This window comes from Ailuropoda melanoleuca, chromosome 15 (genome assembly GCF_002007445.2).
Source record: "Ailuropoda melanoleuca isolate Jingjing chromosome 15, ASM200744v2, whole genome shotgun sequence".
Taxonomy (NCBI): Eukaryota; Metazoa; Chordata; class Mammalia; order Carnivora; family Ursidae; genus Ailuropoda; species Ailuropoda melanoleuca.
The window spans coordinates 46,479,257-46,498,531 of NC_048232.1; the positions used below are offsets into that span (position 1 = coordinate 46,479,257).

The following is a 19,275-nucleotide window of genomic DNA, read 5'->3' on the forward strand; positions in this document are numbered from 1 at the left end:
TTTCTGAACTCTTTTTGCTAGCTTGCTTTGTGCCTGTGTCCTGGATATGTGGATAATGAAATTCTAGATGTGGAAGGATATATGTGATTATTTAAAAATATATGCTACCAGTATGTAAGGATCAAATTTTTAGTGAAAGTGGTAGAGAAAATATATCACTTGCTCCCTCCCTCAAGCATTAACTGAGTGATGGGTGGAAGCCATTTTCCTGGAGAAAGTGAAGGAAGTAGACAGCCAGGCTTCTTCCTAGAAGTTTGTGTGCACCATTTCAATCCAATTTAAGAATACAGAATGACTCTCAGGAAGAGGATATATAATTATTTCAAGGGATGCAGGGAGTGGGGGAAGTGGGAGGCAAAGGGACCCTTTAAAAGGGAAATTGAAAGAGTAAATGCCTTTTTCATCAAGGGTTCTTTGAAAAGGTGGTATTTCTCTTGTAACTGGAATTCGTGCCTTAGCAAAAGCTTCAGATACCTAACACCAAACAGAAGAGAGCTGCTGCAGCGTTTGCTTTTGGAAGTCACCATATGGGGCCAGTGTGTATTTGTTGGTCTGGTCAGTGTCTGTGGACTTGGTTGCCTCAAGCTTGAGCCACAGCCCGCTCGGCTAGACCCGAACTGTTGTGAGGGTGGTGTACTACCAGTAGTGACCTGAAGATGGCAGCATTGGGCGACCTATGTCGTTTTCCTAAGCACATGCGCGGCCTGGTCCATTCTGCAGCGTTGCTCCAGCAGTGTTTGGATTTCAGACTGTCACTCAGACTTTTTTCTGCTTAATGACTGTATGTATGTAAATGATTCTGCTTTTCTTCTGTAGAAGAGGTCTGATCTATCACTCCTGTTTGGGTTTTCAGTTAATGATTATATGTAATTATATTCAAATAAAATATTTATAAATAATTACATATAATTAGTGCTATGTAAAATTTGGAATTCATGAACATCAGCTTTGATGAAAGGTACCTTTTAATTTGGGAGGTGATAGTCTCAGCATTATTTGTTTCTGTTTGAAAGACATTAGTGGCCAAGAATCTGCAATCTGCAATTGTGTTTTACAGGTGTTCTTGTAATGTTCAGGTTTTTTTTTTTTTTGGTTGTTTTTGTTTTGTTTTACTAATAGGTAGGATATTTAATTTGGTAAATCTCTAGGGAATATATTATAGATCCACATCTGGAGAGCGCTCTGAGGAAAACAAATTATATTTTCTTAAAATTTTGGGATGCAATTAGTTACCCTTGAGTTCTAATAGGTCTCCAAGGGGTCATCCAGTCCAACTCTAAGCAGGCTTTGCATTTAAAACCAGGCAAAAGAAAGGTGCAGTTGTCCCAGCTTCCCATCAGTGATCATGCCCAGGGCCCCTCTGTCTTGTGAGATCTCCGCTAGTCTTGAAAACAGAGGAGAATTGTCCTGAGCACGTCCGTAATTCAAATTTTGCCAACCCCTGAGGTTTGGGTACGTTTCGCCATTTCTCTTTATCTGTTAGCTGCACATGGAGCTGCAAATGGAAAACCGTCTTAAAGTCAAAGGTCGAATTCTCTGGGGACAGTAGGCTGTACAAGTGGTATGTAGGCTTTCCTTGGTTGAGGACGACAGGAAACCAAGGTAGATGGCGAGTGAGCAGATGGAGCTTTGTAAGGTCAGAGTTTCTGGAAGGACTCCCGGACCAGGTATGGGGCCAGAGAGCATTCTGAGTGATGGGAAGGAAGATGCGCAGTGGCTCTTTCCTCTGAGCTTGCCCGGATTCTAGAAGCACATGGACCGAAGACACACTGATGGATTTAACTTTGAACCTGTAGTTGAGTTGATGTGGACCTTTTAATTCCTGCTTTAAAATAGGATGGGATGCCAAATCTATGTGAAGGCCATGTGTGTGGCACACCAGACTTCTCAGGGGCTGTCTCAGCCTGTTTTGCTTTAGATCATTATGTACGTGCTGGTGTAACATAAGGAAAATTAAAAATGCCCTTAACAGGCTGACCTGAATGCTCCTGTAGCTGGTTCCATATGTGTATTTTGGAGGGTTTTGAACATGACAGCTCTCTCTTGCTCTCTCTCTCTCTCACTCATTTTTTTTTTTTTTTTTTTACAAACTCTTCTGTATTTAATGTTAAGGCTCCAAGGATTTTTACCTCATGCACTGTAAATGCAACATAAATTAGGGAAATCAGCCAAAAACACACTAAGAAGATCCCATGAGATCCTAGTTTTCCTGTTGTAGACTTTTATTTCTCCATTTTTGGTTGTAAGGGAGAATCATACATCTATCAATCTTTTACCTAAAAACTTTAAAACATGACAGATGTCGAGCTCTTTAAAATTCGGAGCGCTAGATCTCTTAAATGTCATCATCTAGACTGGTCCTGGGTAAATCACTTTATCTCCTTAAACTTGAGTTTTTCTTTTGGTGAAACGGGAGGTGGAAATTCCAGGATTCTTGTTCTTTGATGATACAATCACTTCTCTTCATTGTGCCCAGGACTGTGCAAAAATTTTTGGAGGACAGGGGGGCCTACGGGGCTTTGTCAGTTAAACGTCCGGCTCTTGATCTCGGCTCAGGTCTTGATCTCAGGGTTGTGAGTTCAAGCCCTGTGTTGGGCCCCTCACTGGGCATGAAGCCTACTTAAAAAAAATTAAAAAGTATATATATATATATATATATATATATATATATATACATATACACACACACACACACAGACACACACACATATATATGTATATATATATATGTATACATTTTTTTTTGAGAATGGACTCGAGGGCTGTATTTTACCTTTTCTACACATACTCAGATCTCTTATTTTGGTTCTTCTCCTGAGGTCTCTGTGACACTGACTTCTCCCCATCCCCTGCTCCCCCTGGCCCAAGTTCCTTTCTAAGTCACTCGCCTCCTAGCTGCTTGGTTGCCTCTGCCTCCTGACTGGTCTCTCTGCTTCTACTCTGGCCCCGCTGACAGTCTGTTCTTTACCCAGCACCAGCACAGTCTTTTGAAACGAAATCAGAACATGTCTGTCTCTTGCCTAAAACCCCTCCCATGACTTTCCACTGCCCTTGGAAATACAAATCCGTTCTTGCCTTTGCACCTGCCTCCTCTGCTGGGAACGCTCTTTCCCTAAGATCTTGCACAAAGGGCTGCTTTTCAAGTGGGTTGCAGCTTAAATATCACTCCCTCAGAGAGGCCTTTCCTGACCACCCTGTCTAAAACAGCCACCTCTTCTGCTTAATACCTGACACATTGCGTGGATTTATTATTTATATAGCATATTCCACCTGCAATTATCCTGTATATCGGTTTTTGTTGTTGTTATATCTCATCCCAGTAGCAAATATGCTTCATGGGATTAAGGTCTTTGTTGCCTTGTTCACTGCATATCCTTAGCAGCTAAAGCAGATTCTGGGATGTAATAGGTACTCAAGGAGGGTTTATAGAACGAACGAACGAATGAATGAATGTCATAGGTAGAAAAACTTACATGCCAGAGAGGTTATGGTCACAGAGCTAATTAGAAGCAGGGCCAAAGGAAACATGAACAGGCATTTCTCCAAAGAAGATATACAGATGGCCAACAGACACATGAAAAACTTCTCAACAGCACTCGGCATCAGGGAAATACAGATCAAAACCACAATGAGATACCACCTCGCACCAGTCAGAATGGCTAAAATTAACAAGGCAGGAATTGACAGATGTTGGCGAGGATGCGGAGAAAGGGGAACCCTCCTACACTGTTGGTGGGAATGCAAGCTGGTGTAGACAGTCTGGAAAACAGTATGAAGTTTCCTCAAAGAGTTAAAATAGAGCTACCCTAGTACCCAGCAATTGCACTACTAGGTATATACCTGAGGGATACAAACATAGTGATTCGAAGGGGCACCTGCACCCCAATGCTTATAGCAGCCATGTTCACAATAGCCAAACTATGGAAAGAGCCCAGATGTCCATTGACAGATATATGGCTGAAGAAGATGTGGTATATACACCTATAATGGAATTTAACTCAGCCATCAAAAAGAATGAAATCTTACCATTTGCAAAACAACATGGGTGGAACTAGAGGGTATTATGCTAAGTGAAATAAGTCAGTCAGAGAAAGACAAATATCATATGATCTCACTCATAGGTGGAATTTAAGAAACAAAGTGGAAGAACATAAGGGAAGGGAGGGAAAAATAAAATAAGATGAAATCAGAGAGGGAGACAAACCGTAAGAGACTCTTAACTATAGGGAACGAACTGAGGGTTGCTGGAGGGGAGGTGAATGGGGGGATGGGGTCACTGGCTGATGGGCATTAAGGAAGGCACGTGATGTAATGAACACTGGGTGTTATATGTAACTGATGAATCACTGAACTCTACACCTGAAATTAATAATACACTGTATGTTAACTAATTGATTTAAAAAAAAAAAAAGAAGCAGGGCAAGACTAGCACTCAGGCCCCCTCATGTGTTTCTTCCCTCCAGGTCACACTGCCACACAGCAAGCCTGACTTAGACATAATTCTCTTGTTCACTATTTATTCTCCAACTATTGATCTCTTATTATGTTTCAGACACTATTCTATAGCAGTGATTCTCAAGCAGAAGTGATGTTGGTCCCCTGGGGACATTTTTCAATGTCTAGATACATTTTTAGCTGTTACAAGTGGGGTGGGGGGTGCTACTGGCATCTTGTTGGTGGAGGTCAGGGATGCTGCCCTCTATATGTCCTATAATGCACAGGACAGCCTCCCACAGTAAAGAATTATCCAGCCCGAAATGTTGACGGTGCTGAGGCTGGGGACCCCTGTTGCCAATGAGCGGATGCCTGCTCTCGTGGAGTTTACAGTTTGGGGCGGGGAGACAGAGGACAGTGTGTATCATACATAAGAAATTAAAGACCATGTCGGAAAGATGGTATGATGGAGAAGAAAGAAAAGCAGAACAGAGTAAGCAGGAGGGCTGGTGGGCATTGTGGGTGATGGTGGGGGTAGGAAGGACTCTAATTTTACCCTTTTGGGGGAGGTGAATCGGGAAAGGAAGTTTTGGCGCAGGAGGTTGAGCTCCATGACCTGCAAGGACCAGCCCTTTGGGTTCAGCCCACTCAACTTCACAGACCATCCTCGCATGTAAAAAGTATAAAACCCTTCCGAACCAGGGGACATCACAACCTCCAAATGAAAATAGAACAAACTGCCGTGGGCTAGAAATAATTATCATTTTCCACTTTTCAGGGGCGTTTGAATTCTTCTTTCTCGATGGTGTCAGTGCTCTGTCATCACTCACGCAGGACAGTGTTAATTCGATGCAGTCTGTATTGCTCATTGTCAACTTCTCACTCTCCTCTCAGAGCAAGACTAGTGTGATTCAGCCTCTCTCAAGAGCATCCTGAGGTTTTTGGTCATACAGAGGTTTCTGTCTGTCTAGGTCGGTTTCCTAAAATCAACAGACACAGTTATAGATTTCAGTGTCTTGGGGAAGCTGTAGTTACTGATGCTGGTGAAACTCAGTCAATGAAATGCTTCTTACTGTACATTTTTTTACATATACACACATATGTGTGTCCACGTGTGTACCCTATGTGGAGATACTTGTAAGATCTTGCTAAAAAAATCATACTAAAATTGTGGTTTTGGTAATTTGGTAAGCATGTACTTGCTCTTTTGGTGTCACTCTTGTTTCTTTACCACAATTCTTTAAGCATTGGCACCTAGTAGGTAATCTCCAAATGCTTGTTGAATGAATGAACAAACTGCAAAAATCAGTTTGGGATGACTGGGTTCCGAGTTATTTTTTCACATCTGCATGAACTTCTGTCTGCTGAAACACAACTTGGTAAACACAGTGGCATAGTCTTTTTTTTTTTTTTTAAGATTTATTTATTTATTTGAGAGAGAGAGAGTGTGGGGGGGGGGAAGTGGCAGAGGGAGAGACTATCCAAGCAGACTCCTGGTGAGCGTGGAGCCCAGTGCACTGCTTGATCCCATGAGACCCGTAGGATCATGACCAGAGCCAAAACCAAGACTGAGCCCCCAGTGCTCCAACGGTAGCATATCCCTATTGTGTTATGACTATGACATATTCATTCATTTCTAAGTCTGTTGTTTTTTTTTAATTTTAAAAATTATTGCCATGGATGTGATTTGACTTACAGGGTTTCTGAATCTGCTAAGCATAAAACTCTTAGTAGTTAATACCTTTTCCATATACCTTTAACCTAGGGAGGGATTATTAAGCAAGGGAATAGATTTCAATGAATGTTCTTAATTCAAACGTATTTAAATTGACAGTGTTGAAGAAACGAAGCCCAGTGTACCATTTTGTTTTGGGTGCCATTTTATTCTATAGAAGAACTATTTGACTAGGTCACTGGATGTGGGTCCATGTTTGTTTGTTTGTTTTTTTCCCAGTGCTATTTCTTCACAATCGAGTTTGGCCTTTGCAAGCAAGAAGGGCAACTGCGGGCATATGGAGCAGGACTCCTTTCCTCCATTGGAGAATTGAAGGTATGAAGCTGTGAATGAAAATATCCTTCCCAGGCAAACTGGTTCAAGGTCATGGAAATATTGATTTCTTTGAGCAGCTCTAGTCGTAGGTACCCCATAAATATTTAATACAGAGGATTTGGCACCTCAGATGTGGGTGCTGACCTAACTTTTTGCACTTCTGAAAATGGGTCCTGCCTTTCTAGGTTTGTCGTGTGACTCAAATGGTTGAGCAGCCATGTGCACAGATCAACAGGGATGACAAATATACGCTCAAATGTTGGCTAACATATGACTGGCCTCAATTTAGTGCTGCAAAGTGGGCAGCAAGTTAGCAGCGATCCTCCTGATGGAAATTTCCTTGTAAGGATAGCTTGGCTATTTTCATTTCTGTTATCCCCATGGCTCCTATGGACGCCGTAGGATTTACTCCTCAAAGGGGAATTTGAGATTATTGTAGCTTCTTCAAAATCAGTGTGTATTAAAACATTAAAAAACCCTAAATAAACCTACATTCAGAGAGGTAGCTAATATGTGTAGTGATGCCTTAAGGAATGCTATTTTTTTTTTGTCTTAAAATACAGTAAGATGGTCATTTATGCAGAAATGTTGGGGCCTGGATCATTTGATCATTTAAATATCCTGGTTACTTAAGAATCGCTATCTGTACCACTGGCAGATAGCAAGTTTTGATGAATTTGGAATGCAATGCGATGTATGGTCTGGAAATGGTACTGACGATCATTTGATCTTTCTTTGACTGCCCAGACTAATCAGGATTATTGACCACCCTAAGATTGTTATTTGGGGTGTTGACTATCCTTATAGAATGCAGTTGGGAAATAGATGATTATTGGAACTTTTTGGTTGTTTATATTCTTGAAAGGTACAGTGTAACTATAGTCTTACTGAGTATTCACTTTATGATTCCATTCATTCATTCATTCATTCATTCATTCCTCAGACATTTGATTGAGTACCTACTATGTGCCATGTACATAAATAATGAAGAAGAAGAAGAAGAGGAAGAAGGAGGAGGAGGAGGAGGAGGAGGATGGGGAAGGAGGAGGAGGAGGGGGGAGGAGGGGGAGGGGGAAGAGAAGGAGGAGAAGGAGAACAACAACATAACGGAGACCTCAGTGGACACTTAAGGAGACCTCAATTAGTGTTGTAGGTGCTTTAAACATACTAACTCACTTATTTCTCATAACAACCCAGTGAGATAAGCAGTCTTATTAGCACATGTGAGAAAACTGAAGCATGAAGACGTTGAGGAGCTTGCCCAAGGTCACACAGCTACTAAGTGTTGGACCGAAGTCCAGTTGGCTTAGGCTGCAGGATTCCAGCCCTGAACCAGCAGGCTGTACTGCCTGGGGTCCCTGTTATCAGAGGGTTTGCATTCTAGTGCAAGGGATGAACAGCCAATAAGATAGTGCAAAGTGTGACGCATGGGCTTGGCACTTACTAGGACATGCGGGGGAAGGCTCCTGACGAGGGCCTTGCTGCCCAAGCTGATTCTGGAGGTGTGGGAAAGATGAACGAGGAGAGGATGGGATGCTCAGGACAGTGAGCGGACAGCAGCGTGCGTGCTCTTGTCAAATCCTGGCCTGTTTAGGGAGCTGCCTGAGGCTCCAGGTGGCTGGGGTAGATGGTAACATTTCACATGACAAAAGCCTGATGTAATGTGGTAATTTTTTTTTTTTTTAAACGAAGTTCTCAACAACAACAAAAAGCCACTTGGGGTTAACTTCAGTACAGTGACCAAAGCCCACAGCAAGAGCATGATGTCATATCCCTGTAAGACCCCTGCCTTCTGGAGAGTGCTTCCTGATTTCCAGGAAGAAAGAATTAGAACTTATTTAGCTCTCGGGCTACATCTATTTGCATTCTCCTCAGAAGGTTTGTAAATGATGCCAGAAACAAAAGAAACAAATCTCTTTCATTGCCCCAGCTCTGACAGGGTCCTCTAATCGGGTTAATGGGGCATGCATAGGCAGCATTGGGGTGAATCTGTTGTTTTTGTTCCTATTGGTGTGGACAGAAACGTCTGGAAATGGAAATCAGCCAGGGCTATGTATACCAAAGGGCATTGTCTGCCGTGAATCTTGTTCTGGTCCATCACCTCTAGTCATTAGCATTCGTCCATTCTCAAATTTCTACACTCCAACATCCCAATGATTGCTACTTTGGACCATTTTTACAATTCAGAAATTCTTGCTATGAGAAGTATCTTCTGATTATACACAGAGAATACATAACACAGGATGCTTCCTATACCCGCTCCCCTCCCCTCATCTCTGCTGCGCTCTGTGCAAATGTCCAGAACCCTCTCACAGCTTCTGAGTACTTCTGTCTAACTTCTGTTTGAACGGACACATGATAATCCTAAACACAGGGTGGGGGGCTAACTTTTTTGATAGCGTTATAAAAATTCCTGCGTAAAACACGCTTACAATTTTGAAAGGAGTTACCTTTTGTAGTGAAATATCTTGTTTCAAACTGCAGCCCAAATGTAGGTCGCAGCTGAATTGTTGGAGGTTTTGGTATAGTCTTTATTACTTTTACATAAATATCCACGACTCACCTTTTCTTCTTGGACAGAACACATTTAAAACTTGTGCTTTAAGAGGCTAAATTTTCCTGGGCGTAGATGTTGTGCTTCAGAGCTGGCCAACTACTCCCAAGGGGTGTATCTGTAGTTTGGAGAATAACTTTCATCTTCCCTCTTACTCAGTGCTTGTTTTTGACAATCTTTGGAGAGAGAAACACAATAAACATGGAAAAGCTTGTACAAGGTACATTTGATAGCCACAAAGACCTCCTCTTTTAACCTCTCTAGTGGTTGCTCTCTCTTCTCTGTTCTGTGATGTACTTTCAGGAATTCCAGAAGTGTGTTTGGGTAGGCCTCACCATACCTTCATCACTCTGGGGAGCAGCTGGTAATGAGCTAACTCATCTGGAAATCTGACTTTAAAAAAAGGTTGAAAGTAGGGTAATCAGTTGCTGTTTACCCATGGTCAGCATGTGTCTTTCACACTTTTTCTTTTCCTTTTTTTTTTTTTTAAAGATTTTATTTATTTATTTGACAGAGACAGAGATAGAGACAGCCAGCGAGAGAGGGAATACAAGCAGGGGGAGTGGGAGAGGAAGAAGCAGGCTCATAGCGGAGGAGCCTGATGTGGGGCTCGATCCCATAACGCCGGGATCACGCCCTGAGCCGAAGGCAGATGCTTAACCGCCGTGCCACCCAGGCGCCCCTTTCACACTTTTTCTACCTCAGAGTTGACCCTACTATATGTGTCTCATTTTTTTTTTTTAAAGATTTTATTTATTTATTCAACAGAGATAGAGACAGCCAGCGAGAGAGGGAACACAAGCAGGGGGAGTGGGAGAGGAAGAAGCAGGCTCCCAGCAGAAGAGCCTGATGTGGGGCTCGATCCCACAACGCAGGGATCACGCCCTGAGCCGAAGGCAGACGCCCAACCACAGTGCCACCCAGGCGCCCCTGTGTCTCATTTTTAAATTTATTATTCACTCATTCATTTATTCACTGGGCTCAACAAACCCACAATTAAAGGGCTAAGATTTCAAGGAACTTGGAGTCTCTAGTAGGGAAGTTCTACAAAAGTGGTTGATATGGGTCTCTGTCGAATCTGGATCTCATGGACAAGCAACAGTGAAGTTTGTTCACGGGTGGTGGTAAGGAAATGATTGCTAATTGATGAATTGGCTGAGTCTTATCCCAAAAAGTTAATCCATCTTAAAAGCAAAAAGGCAATTTCTCCTTTTTTTGTGGGTAAAGGTAAAGTCCAATTCTTTATTTCCTTAAGGGCATGGATTAGATTTTTTTGTAAACAGCCTTAGCACCTACCCATAGTAGTCACTGAAATAGTACAGGTAAATCCATCTGTTCTGCTTTTCAGGTTTGGACAAAGCTGATGGCTTTAAAATTTTTGATTACTATTATTTTTTCGTCTCTAGTTTTAGGATCTCCTTGCACAGTGACTTTATTGTACTGCTTTTTTTTTTATAGCTTAATCAGCATTCACACAACAGACTTGTATTTATTACAATCATTTATGTTTACTGCCACTTGCATCAACTCTGTCCAGTGGTCAGAATTCCCACCAGGCTTGTACAGGAGAGGCTGGAGGCACCTGCGGGTCCTGTCACCAGTGTGGCTAGAGTTAGGACTCACCGCTGCAGAGCTCCCCCACCTTACCCCTGCACATGCCCNGGGAGCTGGCAGCAGGTCTTTGGCCTTCATGAAGAGATTGTTTGAAGAGGGAGTTTGTTCTCTTGTCCCTGCAACTTATTCAAACTGATGAAACTTGCAACATCACTGATTAAAAAAAAAAAGGTGCAATGCCATTATCACTCAATTGAGCAATAGGCATGTTGATGCCACTTTGTACCTGGTTAACAGGAGGGACATTTGAGGGAAGTTCAAAAAAAATATTATCTACATTCATGCATAGGCACATATACAAATGTATGTATTTGCTGTTCTGACGGGGGGAGAAGATGATTGCAGTGTGAATGTAGGAGTGTTTGCAAATTCTTATTCAGAATCTAGGGCCCACACTACCTCTAAACCTGACTTCACACTTGAGTTTTTTCCCCGGCTTAAACCAGTCCTAACATAGAGGGTGAGGGTCCCGGGATTTACATGGAGAATAGTTGAGATGGTAACTCTGTGTCAGCAGAGGCAGGTGGCTGGGAGGAAGGAAGATTTTAAATTGAACTTAGGGCAGGCATTGTTGTAGTCTAAAACCTGGAAGCCTCCTGGCTAGGGCCATGTTTCTTTGGGGTTCTGGACCCCTGGGGGAGAAGAGCTGCACCAGTGCTGAACGTGTGGCTGAATGCCTGTGTGCATCATCGCCAGACTGAACGGGCAGTAATCACTTGTACACCGGGTACGCCCCATGTGCCAGGCACTTCGTATGTGTTACCTCGTTTAATTCTTTCTTTTTTTTTTTAAACACTTATTTATTTGGGGGGGGGGAGCGCAACTGAGGGGAGGAGCAGAGGGAGGCGGAGAGAGGGAAAAGCAGCCTGCTTCCCTGTGGAGCACGGGTCTCCATGTGGGACTTGATCTCAACCCTGAGATGTGACCTGAGCTGAAATCAAGAGTCAGCCGCTCAACTGACCGAGCCACTCAGATGCCCCTCATTTAATTCTTACCACAACCCTGGCTTGGAGATGTTGGCCAGTTGTGCTGCCTGGGGCAGAGGGAGGAGACGCCAGGGAGCACGGTGGATCTGCAGGCCCTTTGCAAATGATACAGCAAGGAGAGCTTTAGAATTCATGTCGATTAATCTTTTCAGTTTATCGAAGAGGAAACTCTGCCCAACCTGGGGCAATTTCACTCCTTTGATATCATGCCTCTGGGACAACTATGTTTAGGACCCAGGCATCACAGCTCCCAGTGCTGCGTACTGGCCTTTAGCACTCTGGGTAAATCCAAAATAGTCCTTTTAGGGAGCATTTAGATGAGGGCAGGTGATTCTCAAGCTCTCCTGCACTTTTAAAATGGCTCAAGACTGAAAGACTGTCAGCACCATTCTCTCAGCCTTATAAAGCCTCTGTCTGCTGAAGCTGGATGAATTCTTGCAGACTTCAGGGTATCAGACTGTTCACACTTCGGGAAGGAGTCCCCACAGAGCTCCCTGGGGACATCAAGCAGTGTGGCTCAATGTTTGTAGAGAAGCCACTGTGACATAGAGGGGAGGGCTTGGAAGCTGGTCCCTCCAGCCGAGGCAGCTGAGCGAGAGACATGCACAGGAGTGGAGAACAAACTCAACAGGGCTTCACCCCCTGGGGCATCAGTGGAGACATGGACACTGTCTCATAGCCTTGGGGCCACACTCCAGTGTTCAGAAACAGGGACCCTCACAGGCTGCGTGGGTATTCCTGGCAGACATCCCACAGAAATGCTCCCTGTCAGGTAAATGAGACTGCTTAGCGGTGGGAGCACCACCTCATTTGTGGGCCTCACTCACCGGTTGCCCCCACTTCCCTGAACTCCAGGCTCTTGTCATTCTCCAGGCTAATACTGGGGTACCACTACCCCTTTGGTAAGGGCCAAGGAGCAGCACTGGTCCGATACCCCGTGGATGGAGAGGTCCCCCGTAGGTAATTCGCATATTGGACGCAGCAGGCTCCTGAGGATAGACTGCCTTGTTGAGAGCTTGCAACAATCAGCTCCCAGTTTTTCCTTGGAATATCACATTAGGCAAGCGTGAAATGCATTGCCTGATGGTCTTGGCCTCAAGTTTTATGCTGTGAATCCACTGACCATCCTTGAAGTCTGGGGCACAGCGCTCTGCCCTCTGGGCTCTTTCTTGGTCCACTCTCCTCCCCTTTACTAGTTAAAATGACTACATGGGCTCATCTGAGTATCCAGTGGAATGTCACATGACAGTTCTTTCTAAAACGACACTGATTTTCAGTCTCTGTTCCTGTGTACACACACTCGGGAGGCCTCCTTTACACATGGTGGCCGCCAAGGCTGTTAATGGCCCATCAAAGCATTTCAGACCCAAGCAGATGAGTTTCACCTCCTTTTTGTGCTTGTATTGACCCAGTGCACAGTCTCTGGCTCAGCGGTATTGCCCTGCCTGAAGGAGCAGTGGTTTAAATGTTCTCACAGTCTGTCCGGCTACCGCTTTTCCCACGCCCCTGATCGTGAGGATGAGAAAATAGAAAGATCAAGGACACTGAGTCAGTCACTGTCCTTCCTTTCATATGTGCTGGTGGGGGAGCGCACACTTAGAACAACGTACTGAAGTCAAGCACGCCCCGAGTACGAGGCTGCGAAGAAAGCCACTTCTAATTCTGAAAACCACAGCAAGTCAGTAGGAGGCCTGTTCTTTGCAGAGGAGCACTGGCTCTCCGAAAAGGACATTTGTTTCTTGAAACTGTGAAGTTGTTTTTAAAACGTGAACAGAATTATTAGTCATGTGGAACCCAAATCCCCTGATGTTCACTGCACTGGATTGAATCTAGCACAAATGCATTTGCAGGTGTAGTGACCTTCTGCTTCTAATGAAGTTGTTCTGTGGGCCAAAAAGAATGAGTTCATTCCCAGAGGCCCTCTGCGTTCCCTGATTCATACATGCATTGATGTGGACAATGCAACTTTGCGGGAAAGCAAATCACACGCGGGATAGGGCCGCGTGCCCTTTTTCAAACATGTTAGTCCTTTGGTCTGTAGTTGTATTTTCAAACTTAGGGAACCACAGCCTTATTCATGGAAGGCTGCAAATCGTCCCATACGTTTTGAAATTGTTGGGGAATACACCAAGAGTTGGAACAGGAAAGGTTTGCAGCATTCCTCCTGGTAACCGTAGCAGTTGACCTCTTACACAGAAAGGTAGAAAAGTGCTTTGGGTGGAACCCAGAGGCTGGAATGCAGTGTCTTCAGAAATCATCCAGCCCAAACCTCTCATCTACAGTTAAGGAAACAGAGGCACAGAGAGGTGAAACACCATGGCAGGGTTACCCAACGTGACAGCAGCAACGTCTGGAGTGGAGCCCCTTTTCTCCCAGTTCAAGGCGGTTCCTGCTGCCCCTTCTGTCAGCCTGCCCCTCTCCTCGGCTAATTTACCCTTTAAGGAAAACAGGGACCCTAGAGGAGCGTTTCTCAAAATAGACTTCACAACCACTAGGGTTGGAATCACCTTGGATGCCTGTAACATGCAGATTTCTGGGATTTACCCAGACCTGCTAAATAAAGTTGAGGCCTGGGTATTCGCATGTTTTCACAAGCTTCTCATTCATTCTTATGCACATGAGGTTTGAGAACCATTAGGGCCTATGAATAGGCAGATGGCATGTGGCAGGAAGTGACCACTAACTTTTAGCATCACTGAATTTATCTTGAGAAGACAATCTTTCACTGTTCCTTGCTGTTCTCCGAGCCAGTCATGTAGTGAGTTGAATGGAGCTAATGATGGTTCAAAGAGTAATTACACTGGCTTCCCTGTTTCCCTAACGCCTGCTCTGTGCATAACTGTAATTATTAATATTAGTTCTTTTTGCCCACCTGGCAATATTTATCTGCAGTATTTTGCTCTGCTATACTTGCTGGAAGGGAAATGAATGCTTTGCAAGTATCCTTAAATATACAAGCCCAGTCCAGACTGTTAATACACAGTGCCTGGCCTCAAAATGTCTCTCAGTGAGGCCACAAATAGTTCAGAGTCCCAATTACCTTTCCACGCAGGTAATTATTACTTCTGCCATTTAAGTGAAATTTCAGTACATTGCTTATGGCAATAAATTGAGGGCCGTATTTATGCTCTCTCCTTGTTTCTATTCATAGCATAGATTTAAAATTCCATTTCTTTGGGGATATAGCTCTGAACTGTCCTTCCATATGAATGTCTGATAATAAATAAAATAATACCATAATCTCATTTCCCCCCCTTGGCTTCTAACAGACTTGAACAAAAGCAAACAAAACCCCAAACACTCAATTTACCCTGCATACGGGAGAGTACCATATTTCATGGCTGACTAGTAAGTGGGCAGTTCTGTAAAAATACTGAGCTGTGTTGTAGAAACGTGACATCATGGCACTTTGGAAGTCTCATTATGGACTTTAACGGGTTTTGTGGTATGTTTTGCAGCATGCTCTTTCTGACAAGGCATGTGTGAAAGCCTTTGACCCAAAGACAACTTGCTTACAGGAATGCCTTATCACCACTTTCCAGGAAGCCTACTTTGTTTCAGAAAGTTTTGAAGAAGCCAAAGAAAAGATGAGGTAGACTTGTTTTTCTTCCATCTCCAGAAAAATAACTTTTTATCTTTTCTGGCTCTGTTCCTTCCTTCTCTCTGTATCTCCTCCACCAATGAGAGTTGATCGCATATCCTTCTATCTCTGTTTATTTTTCAGGGACTTTGCAAAGTCAATCACCCGTCCCTTCTCCGTGTACTTCAATCCCTACACACAGAGTATTGAAATTCTGAAAGACACCCGGAGTATTGAAAACGTGGTGCAGGACCTTCGCAGTGATTTGAACACAGTGTGTGATGCCTTGAACAAAATGAACCAGTATCTGGGGATTTGATGCCTGGGACCAGTGTCATTGCCAGCATGATCTTGTTGGGGCTTTGCAGCAATTTAGTCAATGTCATATAACACCGATAACTTTCTGTGTCATGGCTTGGCTAGTAAGCATGCAATTCTGTATATCTCTATCTACTTGTAATTTACTGTGTTAATGTGTGAAACAGCATAAGGAACCCTATGACAGATAACCGCTCATTGTTTGAAATATTGTAACCTATTTAAACGTCTTCAGTAGATTTGACATTCCTGCTTGGTGTCCTTAACCAAACTGCACCTATTTAAAATTTGTAACAAATAGCCCTCTTCTGACTCTAGCTTATTACTTTTTCCTTCTCAGATTTGAGTGTTGCCTCTGTGTTCATTAGATAAAATGAAAATAGCAGTGAAACTGTTTCTATAGTCTCAGTGTTTCCACAGCATTATTTGAGATAAACCCAGAATTGTGTGAAACCTCCCATCACATTAACAAAGGATTCAGTATTCTGTTTCAAAAAGGAAAACTAGCAAACACACTAGTTAGAATAGGTTTTAGATTGAGTATTTATACAATGTAAGAAAAGAGAATATCTTACAAATGAAACAGATAGGTGGCATTGACCGTGTAGAAACTGAGGGGTGGCATGCTTTCTAAAGAATTTTGTAAGAAAATACTTCCAGTGGGGCCATTAGGAAAGACTGAACGGTGGGCAAAAAAATCTTGGGACTATGAATTTTATGCCAGAATAAAGTGAATTATCACGCTTGGGTGTTTAGCCCATTTCTTTTGGAGAACACTAATATCCTAGAGCTCTGATCTCAGAGATGTGGAAATTGAGTCTCAGAGAGGTTGATAAGCACAGCCAGCGTGCACTAACATTTACAGCCCGTTGCATTCCACTTTCAGATTGCAAAGAAGTTCAGCTCGGTGGATTTGTGTGTAGTCAGAGAAGGGAAACTAATACTTATCAAAACTAATGTTTATCACTAAATAGGATTTGGCTTGTGATCAAGGGCTGCCAATGGTACAGCTGTCACCTCCCACAGCCCCAAATGAAGCCAGACCTCTGAGAGTTTGGTTTGCCCAAAGTTTGGGCAGATTTGGGCAAACGGTAGTGATACATCACAAATCTCTGCCGTAAGAGGTATCATCAGGTGATTAAGTGAACAAATAAAAAACTGCTGAATGAGTGAATAAATTTCTTCCTCTGATTCTCTCAACAAACACAACCACTGTTCCTCTCACTCTCCTTTCATCATACAGAATACTGGGTGGAAGAAAGAGGGGCTGGGAAAAAGTAGAGAAGAAAAAGATGACCAGATGATTTTTAAGTTAACAGTTCTAAAATATTTATGTATGCAATTTCTAAGATGTTTGTTTAATAACAAATTGCATGTAATTTCAAACTAATTGATATTCACATGGGCCCATTATGAGTCAGAAATTTTTGGACTAGATATATTCGGGAAGAACATGAAAAAGAGTGAAAATGTGTGTTAGAGAGAGGTAAAATGAAAATAAATCAGAGGTTTGAATAGTGGTTCCTTAACTACTGAGAATCTTTCATTTCTGAAGGATTCTCAGAACAACTGAGCTTTGGAAAGGGATTTGGTAGACAGAATGTGAGTCATGCAACTTAAATGCTATTTTAGATGAAAGAGATAGTGCCTTGAAAAATTATTGGTGGCAGAGAAGTGATGAGCTAGCTGAATCAAAAGGATCTAGAATGATCCAGTAGTTGTAGATTTCAATAATTTTATAGTTCCCCAAATACATAGTTTCTTATATCTTGTTTTGCTAAATCTAGATGACCCCAAGTAATTATTTACTTATAAATACTAATCTAGAACAATAACCCAGAACAATAAATCCAGAAATTTTCCGAACTCGTTGCTGAATTTTCTCAAAGAAGAAAATTGGCTAAGAAACTCTTAATGTCTGCCTTTTGTGGTGTTTTCATAATTTGGTGTTGCTTTACCCACCCTTAAAAAATAGCTGTAAGTAACCATCAGGTTTTTTCCTTCTAGCCCCATGAAGGGGGAGGTTTTCAGTTAAGTGGACTGAAACAAGAATTACATTTAATTGTAAACAAATTCCCTCAACAAAAATAACATTTGAGGTCTCTTCTGATTTGGCTTACAGTGGCATCTTCAGTTTTTTTTTTTTTTAATATGTGCAAAATCTGTGTTTCGAAAATAGAAGAGTTGCAAAGTAAATAGGCTTTCCCACGGAGCTCGTATAGGTACCATACACAGTGGAGGAATTACTTGATTCTTTTCAGATTTGTCCTCCATTTGGAATAGCAGTAACGATGGTTTTCACCGTGTGAAACAATGGAATCATGGTTTTCATTTGTTGTGAGTATTTAACACACAAATGCCATTACGACTAATGGTGGGAAAATCCTATAAAATTTAATAGCCATCATAGGAAAAGTGTTGGCAGAAAGTCCCCAAATGGAAATTGTACAACAAGATAATCACAGCTAGCTTCTCATCATATTTGATACCTGCTTTGTGTAATCATTTGTCTCCATTATGACTCATGACTTAAAGCTAAATTAAATAGAATCAAGGACAATTATAAATTTGAACACACTTGTTCACTGTTGTCTCATTGTGAATTGCTACTTTATTTTGACTTTGCTCCTAACTTCTATAACCAGCTCATCAGAAGTCAACAAGAGATTCCTAGTAAGACCAGGTTTTTATGCATCACAGATTAGCAAAAGACAGAATCTCATTAGTCCAGTTTTTTTTTTTTTAAGCATTTTTGTCTGTTACGAGTTAGGGTCAGGCGTCTAATGTATTCTTGGATGATCAGTTTATTTGGCATAATGAGAGCTTAATAGATTCTTCATAAATCGCATCTTTTTTTTAAGATTTATTTATTTAAGAGTGAGAAAGAGAGAGAGAACATGGGCAGGGGGAGGGGCAGAGGGAGAAGCCGACTCTCCACTGAGCAGGGAGCCCGATGAGGGACTCGATCCCAGGACCCTGGGATCATGACCTGAGCCGAAGGCAGACGCTTAACCAACTAAACCACCCAGGCGCCCCATAAGTTATGTGTTTTAAAGTAGGGAACTTTGACCCAAGATTATTTTATTATTATTATTTTTTTACATTGATGGTAAAGGTTGTGGAACTTGGGTTTCTGGCTTAGTCTCATTTATTTACTGTGTAATTTAGAAATGATCCTTTATGGGGATGATATATCTGTGCTTGTCTTGCTTGCACATAGTAAATGGGCCTGTGCCTAATGAACGTAAAGTATTGCAACATTTACCAACATGAAAAGTCTAAAATGAAAAACACTGTGCTTTAACGTGGAAGCAAATAGAAATACAACGTTTCATTTTCAAATGGAGTCATGGCTCACATCATCTCATTTTCTTCATTGGAGAAAGAAAACATTAACACACGATGTAGTTGTCCTCCAATTCATTTGATCTAATTTTCAACTTCTAAAGAATCAAGCACTGATGCTTACTCTCATGAACCTTGTCTTACTTATAATGAAAAAGAAAGCAGCCCAGAGTTTTCTAGTGTGTCTGAGGTTTTTTTTCCCTTCTTTTTTTCTTCTTCTTCAATTTCCAAAGACATTCTCTTATTTTGGGAAATGATTCTTATGCAGATTGCCATATTCTGGGAAGAGGCAAGGGAATTAATGGTGAGATACTGCTTCTTCTAATATTAGATTTTCATGTGTTCAAAATAAACCAGTTCTGGAACATGAATGGTGATTCTTTATAATATGACT

At 42.2% G+C, this 19,275-nt stretch overlaps 1 protein-coding gene across 1 annotated transcript in view; it reads left to right on the plus strand.

Moving 5' to 3' along the window:
- The window catches only part of TPH2 (tryptophan hydroxylase 2), a 105,177-nt gene extending 86,792 nt beyond the window's left edge, over positions 1 to 18,385 (plus strand). The window contains exons 10-12 of the mRNA XM_019795719.2: positions 6,389 to 6,484; positions 15,097 to 15,230; positions 15,363 to 18,385. Of these exons, the coding sequence (XP_019651278.2) occupies positions 6,389 to 6,484; positions 15,097 to 15,230; positions 15,363 to 15,537 (405 nt within the window). The 3' untranslated portion in view covers positions 15,538 to 18,385. The remainder of the gene's footprint in view (positions 1 to 6,388; positions 6,485 to 15,096; positions 15,231 to 15,362) is intronic.
- The last annotated feature ends 890 nt before the right edge of the window (positions 18,386 to 19,275 follow it).